The sequence below is a fragment of the Gekko japonicus genome, unplaced genomic scaffold (assembly GCF_001447785.1).
Source record: "Gekko japonicus isolate JY-2015 unplaced genomic scaffold, Gekko_japonicus_V1.1 scaffold360, whole genome shotgun sequence".
Taxonomy (NCBI): Eukaryota; Metazoa; Chordata; class Lepidosauria; order Squamata; family Gekkonidae; genus Gekko; species Gekko japonicus.
In genome coordinates, this window is record NW_015172015.1 from 1,013,575 (window position 1) to 1,027,782 (window position 14,208).

General features: G+C 43.1%; 1 protein-coding gene across 2 annotated transcripts in view; it reads right to left on the reverse strand.

Annotated features, from left to right (window-relative positions):
• Window positions 1-6,911: 6,911 nt before the first annotated feature.
• LOC107118130 (nucleoside diphosphate kinase) overlaps window positions 6,912-14,208 on the reverse strand; it is a 9,847-nt gene continuing 2,550 nt past the window's right edge. For both annotated transcript variants that reach the window (XM_015420390.1, XM_015420391.1), the window contains exons 3-5: window positions 13,567-13,668; window positions 7,649-7,761; window positions 6,912-7,152 (exon numbers count right to left, since the gene is read on the reverse strand). In XM_015420390.1, coding sequence (XP_015275876.1) covers window positions 7,035-7,152; window positions 7,649-7,761; window positions 13,567-13,668 — 333 coding nt within the window. In that variant the 3' untranslated portion in view covers window positions 6,912-7,034. The remainder of the gene's footprint in view (window positions 7,153-7,648; window positions 7,762-13,566; window positions 13,669-14,208) is intronic.

The following is a 14,208-nucleotide window of genomic DNA, read 5'->3' on the forward strand; positions in this document are numbered from 1 at the left end:
TATGCATAATACTGCTTAATGTGAAAAAGAGATCCAGAACAAGGCCTGTAGTACACCTGGACTACCCAGGCAGCAGAATGAGGTAGTAGAATAGGTTGTGCGTACACTTTTAAAAGTCTCTACATTCATAGTTCCGTGTAAGTGGAAAACTAGCACAACATGGGGAAAGGGCTAGGATAGAGCCTTTCTCCATGATATGCGAGGGTCCCCTGTCCCCCCAGGGAATTTTTACAAGAGGGAACTTTAAAAATGTGATTCCCACCTCCATTCAGTCACCTCATGATTCCACCACCACATTCTGCTGCACTTGTGGAACAGGAGTATATTTTATCATAAGGAAATTAAAGTTACAGTGTAAGCTTGAATTTGTGTATAAAGATTCTTGTATGGACATAAAATCTGAAATTGAGCTTGAACCAATACACCCAGCTGGAGTTGCCACCTTTTTCCTGACATGCTTTGTATCGTTTTAGTAGCTACACAGTAGACAGAAATTCAACAATTGTTATCACTGCACATTTATACTCGGAAGCATCACCTGTTCAATTTCTGTTCTTTTGAAGCACATAACGTTTGTCAGGAAAACAGATGGCAACCCTACTTCTACCTCTGTTGAACATGGCAGCTGCTGGAAAATCCATAGCCAGCCTCAATCCCCTACCACATCAGCCTAGAAAGTGAACCTGAAACATTCAAAATAGCCTGCTGGACCAGGTCATACCTTAAATCATGCTGCGGGATGCTAACCTTGATTAGTGCACTGTTGCTAGTCCTCAGGTTTCTGGAAATAGATCTGCATATTTAAAGGAAGATGGTCCCAGCAGTGGGAGGAGAGTATAGTATTATGTCATATTGCTGACACTGCTGATCTCCCCCCACCCTCCGTTTCTTTCTGTGGGCAGGATTTCATGTCCTGAGAAATATGTGCATATAGTTGAAATTTAAATTTGGGAACCTCTCACCTATTTTTAAACTTCTGATTTAAATGCCATGCCATGCAACTATCTTGATTGGTTCTGTCCCACATTAATTGAATAGGAATCTTTTCTTTTTGTTACTTTCTTGATTTCTGCACATTTATTTGTGGCCTCATAACACAGCAGGTGACTGGGAGACAGTAAGCTTTTTTTGTGCAGCTTTAATTGCTTTTGGTATGCATGCATTTTGGTATAATGTAGCTTTAAGAACATTATTTTATTTTTACTGTGAACTGATTTACGGAAACAATTTGGGATAGGGGTAGGGCATGTTGGTCAGGGGTTTGAGGCCTGTACTGATGCTAATGGTTAGCAAATTTCAGTAGTTGGCACGTGGCAGGATTTTCTATGGAGGGCACTGCAGACAAGGTAAATTGTGTCACAAGTGCTCCTTCTTTTCACTGCTCAGAATCTTAGCTGATGCTTTTTAAGTTTCTTTTAAAATATCCTTACTGAAGCTGAGTAAAGCAAAAGCAGTTATCAGTTTCTTGTTCTATTGATACTAACACGGGTTTCAGTGTGTGTTTGTTTTTATTGTTGTCATTTTTATGTGATGTGAACATCTTCTCCCATCCATATTTGTATTATGGTGCTAATATATTTGGTAACAATCCTTTATTGGAAAGGGATTAAACTGTGATTAATTGAAATTTGTTTCTTTTTAATTTTCATATTTAAGTACAGTCTCAGCCATTTATTAAAAAAAAAAGAAAGAAAAAACCAACAACTTTTGCCCCAGGAAAACTTTATCCAGGCAGAAGTTTTTTTAAAAAAAACTGAATAGGGTTTTTACATCATTCTGTATGTATTTGATATATAGATCAATATCTGTATAAATTCAATGTTTTATTTTCTTGGTAACGTGGTCAAATGGGAGCATTTTAAAACTTCTAATGAAATGTACATAACTCAGTGAAAAATGCTTTTGAAGAAATTAATGTTACTTTCATTTTTACCAGACTGCAGATTTTCGAGCATGGATGTGAAAAAGCATTAAAAATTATAACTTTGTGTACAAGATGAAAATAATTCACTAAATTTGCCTTTTTTACACAAAATAAAAAATGTTAAAAGTAAAAACAGGTGGCTTGAGTGTCTTCAGGAATACAGTTCAGGAATGTATTTCTTCTGTAGTGTTTCACTTGCATTTTGCGGAGGATGTACAGGAGCTGCAGGTGGTTGAGGCAGAATACGCACATCTGCCATAGCAAGATTTTTTCCTCAAAGTGTATTGAAACCATTGGAAATAACTGCATAAAGATGCTTTCATTTTTTTGTACTTCAGTCAATTTGGTAAATTATACCTCTATTAGTGTTGGACAGTGAATCAAATGTGGTTGTTCTGTCATCTGGACACAAGTCAAGCTCCCTTTAAGGTTTGTAGGTATGTCACTGTCTCCTGAGCTGCAAGTGTAATCCTCTATGGTGGACCACGAAGTTCAATACGATTTATAAATAAAGCTCCACAGGATTGCATGGTTGTTTAGAAGATAAAATGGGAGCACCCATCTGTGCCACCCTGTATTACTTGAAAGTCAAGCACAGCCCAACTACTGTTGGGCGCTAAGCAAAATCAGCATATCACTCCCACCCTGCACTCAGCTTTACTCAAGTTTCTATCACCTTCAAATCCTTTAATGGCACTAGACCCACGTATCTGCAGGACCACCTTTTCTGCCACGTTCCATTGCAACTGTTCTTGAGCAAAATCTTCTAAAGGTACCACTATGCCAACAGGTAAATGGAACAACTGCCTGTTCTCCAGCATTCTTTGTGGTGCCCCCTCCATTCTCGTTTTCCAAAAACTGTAGTGTGTAATGGATCCGCTGGGGATGTAACCTCTATTGGGAATAGTGTGCTTTTCCCCCCCTTCTAGTTCCTCAATCCCAGCCCTACTGCATTATGTTGTTTTACTAGGAATTGCTGTTATGGTTAAATATTACCATATTTGTAATCTGCTTGTTAATTGACTGAACCGTCTATCAAATCTGCCTTGAATCCCAGCAAGAAAGGTGAACTATAAATGAAAATAATATAAATGTGGCAAAACTGCTTCAAGGCAATGAATTAAGGACCTGTATTGTTCTACTGATCCTTTCACCTATCTTTCTCCTGCACTTGTTTAGCCAGTAGCAGGACTCAGAGAATACTGCCTCACAATGACTGGGGAAGGAGAATGATAGCGTGAAGGAACAGAATGGAAAGCCCTTGGTTGTACTTCTTTCTAATACACTGAGACATTTTTAAATATAGGTATTTTAAAAGGGAGGCAGTATCTTTGACTTTCAGTATAAAATGATTTCATTGGACCAAGTTCTGTTAATTATGAAACAAAACTCAATTAAGGCTGCGGTCACACGGAGCATAAGCCACGCTTCAGAGACGGAAGAGAGGCGGAGTTTCCTGGCACGATCACAGGGCAACATTTGGCAAGTGTAGAGCTCCCGTCGGTAACCCGTGGCTGAACGCCAAAAACGCGGAGTAAAAAACTAGTACCTTGGAGGTACTAGTTTCCGGAAGCCGCAGGGCAAGGGCGGGCGTATGATCGCATTTCCGGAGGAAGTTCCAGCGCCTGCCCATGTCCCCTAGCTAAAAGGTTTTGTTCTCCAAGTCTCCACGATTGCGCACAAGCACCAAACGGAGCATGCGCAAACGTTAGTTTAATAAACAAACACACAACGTACGTCGTGCAGAGAAGAGGAGAGCAGCCAGAAGAAAGCACCAACGAGCGCATGGCTTGAGGCGAGCGACAGATAGGTGGGGGAAAGGGGGCAAGGCAGAAGATGAAGCCCAGAAGAGGGGGGGCGCGGTGGCAGAGTAGGAAGTCTGCTTGGGGAAGGGGCAGTCGGAGCGGAGGAGGCAGGGCCATGTTGCTTTGCCCTCTTTGCGTGCCCCACCAGCCGGCTCCCCGGACTGTTGTCCTTCCGGACCTACTGCCCACCCCCTGCCTGCCTCACTGGTGGGGAAAACGCCGTGCCCGACACAAGGCCACACCGCCCAGTCGGCAGCTGGCCCCTCCTCTCCCCAGCGCCGCTTGGCCGGCTGTCTCTGGCAGCCCCCTCATCGCCTTCCCTCGGCACGCAGCCCCCGCTTCTTTGCCCCAAGGCCCCGCTTCTTTGCCGTGTGATCCGCACCTCCCCTTAACCACGGGACCTCCACGGAACCTCCATAGGACCTCCACAGGAGGTCTGATCGTGCAACCGCGCTTTAATGTTCCCCGGGGCAAACAGCCACGCTTCCCCCCCGCATTTTCCTGGCCGTGTGACCGCAGCCTTCGTTTCCCATGAGCCGCCTTTAAAACAAATGAAAAGGCACAATTGTGATTAATGCTTAAGAAAAACACAATGCATTGGATGGGAATACAGAGAATCTAAAGGGGGACAAGCAGAAGTTCTGTACACTTCTGATGTTGGGCGGTCAGTCTGACTCTACCCCGAAAGATCTGGACCGGGCGTTGCAAGACGTGGCTGGATGGCTTAGACTGAGTCGATTGAAATTGAATCTGACGAAGACAGAGGTCCTGTGCCTGAATTGGAGCGGTATGGGGGTAGGGATCCCACTCCCGGCCTTCGGTGGGGCGCCGTTGGTACCAGCTCCGAGGGTCAGGAGCTTGGGAGTGCTCCTGGATGCTTCCTTAACAATGGAGGCCCAGGTAGCAACTGCTGCCAAGGCAGCTTTTTACCATCTTCAGCTGATTAGGCATGATCTGGCTGCAGTGATCCATGCTATGGTCACCTCGAGGTTGGACTACTGCAATCTTCTCTACATGGGGCTGCCCTTGATGCAACTCCGGAAGCTGCAGCTGGTGCAGAATGCAGTGGCCAGGGGGCTGATGGGTCTCCCCAGGTGGGAGCACATCCAGCCTGTGCTTAAGACTCTGCACTGGCTGCCAATAGCATTCCGGATTCATTTCAAGGTACTGGTTTTGACCTTTAAAGCCCTTTATGGTCAGGGACCGCCTTTCCTCGCATGTTCCTCAGAGAGCACTGCGATCAGGATCCCAAAACTGCCTGGACCTCCCTGGCCCAAAGGAAGTCAGGTTGATGGCAACTAGGACCAGGGCTTTCTCGTTTGTAGCTCCGTCCTATTGGAACGAGCTTCCTGCCGAGCTCAGGGCCCTGTGGGACCTGTCAGTTCCGCATGGCCGTGAAAACAGAGCCTTTTAGGCAGGCATTCCGTTAGGAGTAGCGTCTTGCCAGCAGTGCCCTGTGTGAACTCCGATCCAACATGACTTAGCGCGGCAGCACTGCTGAATGTGTCCTTAAATTGTACTTTATTTTTATCACCATCGAAGTGATGTTTTAAATTGATTTGTCTGTGTTTTTAAATCATTTACTTCATTTTATCAATTATAAAATGTATACTGTTTAGCAGTTTTGTGGAAGCCGCCCTGAGCCTGCCTTGGTGGGGAGGGCGGGGTAAAAGTTCAATAAATAAATAAAGGGGATTAAGAGAGTTATTTGAAAATATGTATAAATTTAAGTGAAGATGAGGCAGAGAAGCAGCATTAAGGAGTAACATTCTGGACAATAAACAGAAAATAAACAGGCGGCAGCATTTAAGACAAAGGTAGAAAAGGTTACATGTAGAAATAGGAAGATCAAGAAAACTACAGTACTACAGAAAATAATCTAAATTTTATAGTGTCAGAATTTGTATATGCTGATCATCTGAAAGTGGCATAAACTGGCACAAGCCTGGACTTAAGAGAAAGTGAAAAAAGAGCAAAAAACCCAAATTCAGTTTTAGCAGAGTTTAACAGTAATCCACTGCAAAATAATCTTAACATTGATGCTAGCCTGCAGAAACCATTTAGGAGTGCTTTTTAAACATTTGAGATTGTTGTCTTTCCAAAGAAAGCCCCTATAGAGACTTAAATCTTCAGAACACTTTGCATCATTCTAAAGAAATTTATTTTGAGAAATCAATCCATGACAGCTGCTTAGGAGGCATGTTCACTTGGAAGCAAAGCTCTACTGCAGTTGATAGGAGTTAATATTTAGAAAGTATCCTTATAGTTTACAGCCTTGGAATTAAAGTGTTTGGTTCATCATCATAGAGAAAATTATCAAGGGAGTAGAAGAAGATGCAGAGGCAAAGCATGGTTTAGAAAACTGACATACCTTAGCAAAGAACCCTCACACTTGGGGGTGGGGAAGGGGTGGGGTGGTAATACTATCCCAGCTAACACTCAAGTGGGAAGGTAATGTGAAAAATTGCTGTTCTGATTTAATGTATTCTTGTGTGGTATAATGGCAAGCCAGACCTATTCCGCTCTTATAGTACCAGTGGTTAACAGATCTGTACATTTTTGCCTGTTTACTACCATAAATCATAGGTTTAGGCCAAAACTAAAGTCATCACCCGCAGCTAAAGCAGCTTGGAAAGAACTGTCAAATAATCAAGACCAGTAATCACATGACATATAGTTATGAATAATGCACTCTCTTCCTATTAGGAATATAACTTTTAAATGGTAGATGAGTTATCTGAAACCCTAATCCTAGATTAGAACTCACCCTCAGATTGTGGAATTGAAGACAACCAATTCTTCAGTAGTATACCTCTATGCAGGCATACCAGCTTCCTCCCCCCTCCATCAAGCCTGATGTACAATTTCCACTTGAAATCAACATTAATCCATCTTTAAAGCTTTGATCTTTCACACTACTAAGCACGAGCTTTGAGTGTGAAGGGGTATTTCTCTGTTGAAAGAGAAAGCCAAATAGTTTCTCAGTTGGAAGTTCCTTCAGGATCCTCAAAGCTAGATTACTATCATACACCTCATCTGACTAAGGTACAAAAAGCTGCACTAAGATTTTACTTTACAAGTGTATTTGTTTATAAGTCGACATTGCTAAAAGCTGTATGGGCGCTTGTTCACATATTACCTTTGTTTCTTTAAAACAGCTCAAATACAGAAAAGAAGCCATAGCAGTTCATGATAGTTTATTTGTTACTGGCAATAATGGAAGATAACCATGATAATTGTCCTAGCTCAAATACTTGAGTGGACCGAGATGCTTTGTTAGAAAAAGGCACAACTCATTGAAATATCTATTCATAAATCCAGTCATGAGCACAACACTTGAAGCTCACAAGTTCTTCAGGCTTGAACCACAGGTTAATCTCTTTCTGAGCACTCTCTACGGAGTCACTGCCATGAATGATGTTCCTTCAAAAAAAATGAAATTGAGTCTTAAACAGATTTCATAACTTCTTTAAGATACAAATCTGGAACCAATAGTCTACACAATTAGGAAATTAAGTTTCTATAAGTCTAAACACCCCATAAGATTCAATCAAACCTTAAAAGTACCACAGGGATTTCTCACATGCACACATATACACAAAATGGACTCATCTCATTCAATTAATTAACATAGTGGCTCTGCCCAAAATTGTATAGCATTTTTAAAAATCAAATCTAAAAAAAAATAACAGTTGTCAGCAGATCTCTGCAATCATTTTGACTAGAGCAACATTGAACATGTGAGTTAAACCCATCCTGTAATATAAAAGCATTATGTTCTGCTTTACATATGTCCCAGTTTTATATCATGAAATTTCTATTCTGCACATTTTTTTCTAAAGGGTTTAAAATATAGTATTTTCAAGAGCAGCAACCTGCAAACCCTTCTGAATACTTGAAAAGATGTTCTTGTACCAACCTGCCCACTTGAATACAGAAGTCACCACGGATTGTACCAGGCTTTGAATCTGCAGGGTTAGTTTCCCCCAACATTACTCTGCCAGTCTTTACAACATTGAGGCCTTCCCAAACCTACAGCAATAAAATGGTTTAATATATATGGCTCATCATAATTTAACATAGGAAAGGTGTTGGGGACCTAAAGACAGAACATCATCAAAAAAAATCAAACATATTAAGCAGTAGTTTCATGTTCATATGCAGTTGCCAGTATATCATGTATTAACTCCAGCATTGACAGACAAGAACCCATCCCTGCTCTCTGAAGCAATCAATACAAGGGACAGAAAATCTACAGTGAACTGACTGAAGCTTTGGAAGCTGAGGACCCCTTTACCAGAGTTCTGAATGTTATCAAAACCTCCATGGGTGCTTAGACTCTGAAAAGTAATTTTAGATGTTCTCAGTAAAATTAGAAGGGCTATTCTTACAAAATAAAAACCTAAATCTTGAAAACAGCTCATTAAAATGAATCCAAGAAGAACACAAACTCTCAAGAGCACAAAGATATGACTTTTAAACCAACCAAGGCACCAATTACTCCATTTACAGTTTTAATTGTGAAAACTGCAGAACTAATGAGGAACAATGGAAGCACTAATTAGACATTTATCTTTCACAGAATTAGAGACCAAGATTTCTAATCAGTGCTATGTTTTTATCTTCCAAAACACTGCACATTTATACAGTTGGTCCATTTTGTTTTAAGTAACATGGGAATCGCACTGCCTTCCCCCACACACGAGTGTGTGGGAAACTGCTTCCTTTGCTGCTTTGCAACTGTTTTCTTAAGGGGCCTCCAGAAGCTGGGAAGTATGTGAAATGACCTTAGATGCCTGTCTCTGCTAGCCGGCCTGTAGGTTCACAGGTGTGGGAGGAGGGCTAACGGGAGCACACTAGGCTCAGGCTGGCTGAATGAATGGGTCACGGGGGGGGGGCTATATTGTGGCAATGGGGGGGATATATTGCAAAGAGGGGAGGATAGGAATTTGCACCCCCTGGCGTATATGTGTGTGTGTGTGTGTGGGGGAAATCTGAGTCAGAGAGGAACTGGGTGGTTTGGGATAAAGAAGCAGCTGCAATTAAACTAGCTCTAACCACTTGGAGGCATTGGTTGGAAGGAGCCAGGGTGCCATTCGAGGTATGGACCAACCATAAGAACTTGGAGGCGTTGCGTACTCCCAGGCACCTAAATTTTTCTCCAAGTTCCAGTTTACACTCAAGCACCTCCCAGGGAAGTCCAGTTTTCTGCTGATGCGCTCTCATGCCTCCCCCAGCATGCCAGTCAGCGGGAGGACGTCATTGACTCAAATGTTCACCCCCTCCCAGCTGGGGGGGGGGGTGGGCAGTTCCCACATGAAGCCAGGCCAAGGCAGAGAGGCCCCTCAATACAAAACCCTGGGTGGAAAAGTTCAAAGCCGCTTTCAGTGATAGTGATGAGGAGGAAGTGGAGAAAGAGGGCACCCTCACTCAGGGGGGAGAGCGGATGCTGGTACCGCCAACAGAAGCTGTTCATGCCTAAGGTCTTGCAGGGGATGTTTTGCAATTGGGGCATGACAACAAACTGGCTGGGCATTTTGGATACCTAAAGACTTTGCACCTCATACAAAGACAGTTCTGGTGGCCGTGCATGTGGGCTGATATTTCCCAAAACGTGTCTTCTTGCCAAGTATGCTTAATGGGGAAACGACGGGCTGGGAAGCCCTCAGGTTTATTGCAATGTTTGGAAGCCCCCGAGAGGCTGTAGTCCAGTGGTGGCGAACCTATGGCACGGGTGGGCATGCGTGCCATAGCCCCAGCCAGGCCCAGACCCTCTCTGTGGGCATGCGTGCCATAGCCCCAGCCAGGCCCAGACCCTCATTAAAGTGTCGAATTCTCTGCCAAATAATTTTAAGTAAATGAAAGCATTTGGGATTGCTTTCCTTACTTTGTTTGGATCATCTTAAGTTAACGTATGAGTTATTTTTTTCTAAAGTAAAACCTCAGTATTCAGGTTAAATTGCCGTGTTAAGAACATAAGAACATAAGAGACGCCAATGTTGGATCAGGCCAAAGGCCCATCCAGTCCAACACTCTGTGTCACACAGTGGCCAGAAATACCAGTGCCATCAGGAGGTCCAGCAGTGGGGCCAGGACATTAGAAGCCCTCCCACTGTTGACCCCCCCAAGCACCAAGAAGACAGAGCATCACTTGCCCCAGAGCCCCTAGCTATACCTTGTGGCTAATAGCCACTGATGGACCTCTGCTCCATATGCTTATCTAATTCCCTTTTGAAGCCATCCATGCTTGTAGCACCCACCACTTCCTGTGGCAGTGAATTCCAAGTGTTAATCACTCTTTGGGTGAAGAAGGACGTCCTATATAGGGGCATTATTATATTGGCTGATCTGTTTTCAATACCCTTCCTAATAATCCCCAGCATAGCATTGGCCTTCTTTATTGCAGTCACACACTGTCTCGACATTTTCAGTGAGTTATCCACTACAACTCCAAGATCTCTCTCTTGCTCAGTCTCTGCCAGTTCAGACCCCATCAATGTGTATTTATATTTAGGATTTTTGGCTCCAATGTGCATCACCTTGCACTTGGCCACATTGAACCCCATTTGCCATGTTGACGCCCACTCGCCCATCCTTGACAGATCCCCTTGGAGTGCCTCACAATCCTCACTGGTTTTCACCACCCTGAACAACTTTGTATCATCCGCAAATTTAGCCACTTCACTGCTTACTCCCATCTCCAAATCATTAATGAACAAGTTAAAAAGCAGTGGACCAAGTACTGATCCCTGCGGTACCCCACTGCTTACCACCCTCCACTGAGAAAATTGCCCACCTACACTCACTCTCTGTTTTCTATGAACTAGCCAGTTTTTGATCCATAAAAGGACTTGTCCTTCTATCCCATGATTTTTGAGCTTACTTAGGAGCCTTTGATGAGGAACTTTATCAAAAGCTTTCTGGAAGTCAAGGTAAATAATATCTATTGGATCCCCCTTGTCCACATGTTTGTTCACCCCCTCAAAGAACACTAATAGGTTAGTGAGACAAGATCTTCCCTTACAGAAACCGTGCTGAGTCTGCCTCAATAGGTTTTGTTCATCTATGTGCCTACTAATTCTTTCCTTAATAATGGTTTCCACCAATTTACCCGGTATCGACGTCAGACTGACTGGCCTGTAATTTCCCGGATCTCCTCTGGAACCCTTTTTAAAGATGGGAGTGACATTAGCTACCTTCCAATCCTCAGGAATGGAGGCAGATTTTAAGGAAAGATTACATATCTTTGTCAGGAGATCTACAAGTTCACATTTGAGTTCTTTCAGAACTCTCGGATGTATGCCATCTGGGCCTGGTGATTTTTCAGTTTTTAAGTTGTCTATCAGTTTTAGGACCTCCTCTCTCGTCACCTCAATCTGACTCAAGTCTTTCAACACCCCTCCTGAAATCAGTGGTTCTGGAGTGGGCAAGCACTTCTCATCTTCCACAGTGAAGATGGAGGCAAAAAATGCATTTAGCTTCTCAGCCATTTCCCTATCATCCTTCAATACTCCCTTTACCCCTTGGTCGTCCAAGGGCCCCACTGCCTCCCTGGCTGGTTTCCTGTTTCTAATGCAAAGTGTTGGCACTTTGCGATAAATAAGTGGGTTTTGGGTCGCAGTTTTGGCACTCAAGTCTCTAAAAGGTTCGTCATCACTGCTGTAGTCTGTCATTTCTATGGACTTTATAACTGACCTACCACCTAGCAAGGGGAGAACTGTGATTTGGGTGGTTGTGGACCTTTTCTCAAAACAAGCACATTTTATTCTTTGTAAGCAAACTGCCGTCAGCAAAAAAACTGGCGCCACCTATTCATGCAGCACATTGTGAGACTGCATTCGGAACCTCGGAAGATCATATCCAACCAGGGCCCACAATTCGTGGTGGGCTTCTGGAAGGAACTGTTAAAATTGCTGGGGGTGGAACAAAAACTCAGTAGAGACTGATGGCCAAACGGAAAGAACTAATCAGATTCTGGAACAGTATTTGAGATGTTTCATTAACTATCCACAAGGTAATTGGTTGGATTTGCTCCCTTATGCGGAATACAGTTATAACAACTCTATTCATAGTTCCTCAGAGGCCACCCCTTTCAAAGTGGTGCATGGATATGAGGGGGGGGGGGCTGCCCACAGTGGCAACAGAGCCAAAAGACTTACAAACCTGGTGGGCTGATTTAACTCAGCAATGGTCCCTAATCCAACAGAATCTGGCCACGGCAAAGGAGGATTACAAGGCACAAGCTGACAAGGGCCGGGCACCTGAGTGGGACCTGCACCCTGGGGACTCTGTATACATTTCTACCAAGAACCTTAGGGGGTTGCAGCCTGGGAAAAAACTGGGATGGAAATATGTAAGCCCTTTTAAAGTTGTAAGAGCCATTAACAAAGTAGCTGTTGAGCTGGAGTTACCAAAGAATTTATGGCACATCCACCATTTTCCATTTCAGTCTGCTGAAGAAGAATCCGGGACCCTCAATGTGGAGCCCTCGTCCTGCAGCTTCCCCTCCCCTGAACATGAATGGGGGACTCCACCAGGAGGTGGAAGAGGTCTTAGACTCTCAAATCAAACATGGCCACCTGTACTCTCTCATTAAGTGGCGAGACTTTGACCCTAGTCATAATGAATGCGTGAGAAGTGACCATGTTAGGGGCCCCCAAGCTAGTTAGTACCTTTCATAAATGCCACCTGCACAAGCCAGGGGGGTGAGGGGTCTTCTGGGAGGCAGAATGTCAAACTCGGGGCCTCATTTGCTATGGGTTTTGTATGTTCTATCTTCACTGCCTGTAACCACACCATTTAGATTCTGAATTTGGGGCATTGGGGGAGCAGATGGTGAGAGAGTGTGTGTGTGGGAACCAGTTTCATTTAGCTGCTTTGCAACTGTTTTCTTAAGGGATCTCCAGAAGCTGGAAGTATGCAAAATGACCTTGGATGCCTGTCTCTGCTAGCTGGCCTGTTATACATAATGTAACTGTAGGTTCGCAGGTGGGGGAGGAGGGCTAACGGAGCGCACTAGGTTTAGGCGGGCTGAATGGATTGATGGGTCACTGGGGGGGGGCTTGTTTGAATCATGTATAATACCAGAACTGGTGCCAAAGGAGTCAGTTCTGACACAAGATGGTCTTAGCTTGATACATCTTTATCTCTCCATAAACAAATCACTGCCAAGAGGGTGTTGTTGAGATCAAGTTTGTTCAAGAGTCTGACACTTTCTTTCTAAACATGGAAAGTCCTCAAATAGCTAAAACATACCAACAGTAAAACAATGCAAAACTGGGCATGAATCAGACAGACGTTAAAGATAAATTTCCACCTTGACAGTTTACAAGCCATGAAATGCACTTGGCTAATAAAGCTATTTACAATATCTAGGTTCAAATACTTATTCACTTTTCCCACTACTGCTATTCCAGCAACTGAACTGAGAGCATTTAAACTGGTCCCTAGTCAAAGCGCCATAGTCCCCCCAAGGTTTAGGTAGCTCTAGGCCCAGTGCGTGACTTTTGAGGTTACAGCTTAAGTGATTATAAAGCCTAGCAAAAAACAAAGCAACAGTTATCCATGTGCCTTACACATTAAAGAAAAAACAGATCTATCCACAACTCTAGCCACAAATCTACAATACCACAAATCTACTACAATTCCTTCTGTTCTCTTAAAAGTGAAGGGCTGCTAGGGCAGACATGAAAGGGATAAATATATTTGTTACAGAACCAATAAATGATTACAGCCTTTTTTGAGTCAGGTCTCTTCTCTCCTTCCCACGAAGAGCTGAAACATTGGGTCTAGAAAGATTTATGGAGTAAGTGGCTAAATTCAACTAACAATACTTACCATGGCCACTACAGGTCCAGAATTCATATATTTAACCAAACCTGAATAGAATGGCCTATCTTTCAGATCGATGTAATGTTGTTTGAGAAGGTTTTCAGAAGCCTTTAAATAGATGAGAAAAATAAAGAAATTTTTTACAAAAGATTAACTTTTCTATGCTACACTAGAAAAAGTAGTTGCTAAGTAGGTCCTATTTATGCCCCTCCCAGGATCTCAGCAACAATATCGAACAGCAAGCAGTAAAACACACATAGCTTAACTTAGAACTTAGTTTACTAAGTACAAATATTTTCACTTTCAGTAATGCTGTTAGTACATAAATAATCTTACTCAGTATAACCAAAGACCAAATCATACCACCTTGTTTGTATTATGTTACATGGTTGTTTTAATACAACCTGCTATATGCATACACTGCCAAACTGATCAGTCTGAAGACAAAATTTATGTATGTGCAACTAGAAGGCCACATTTTTAAGCAATGGGATTTAAAAATTGGGGGTTCATTTTTGTATTTTTCAACATAAATAAGTTTCTGCTGTAACTAAGGCTGGGTTCATACATGCAGGAAAATGAAGCAATAATGAGGTCCCAGGGTCCCAGGACAGAATGAGCTTGCACCATTTCAGACTGCAGGTGCAT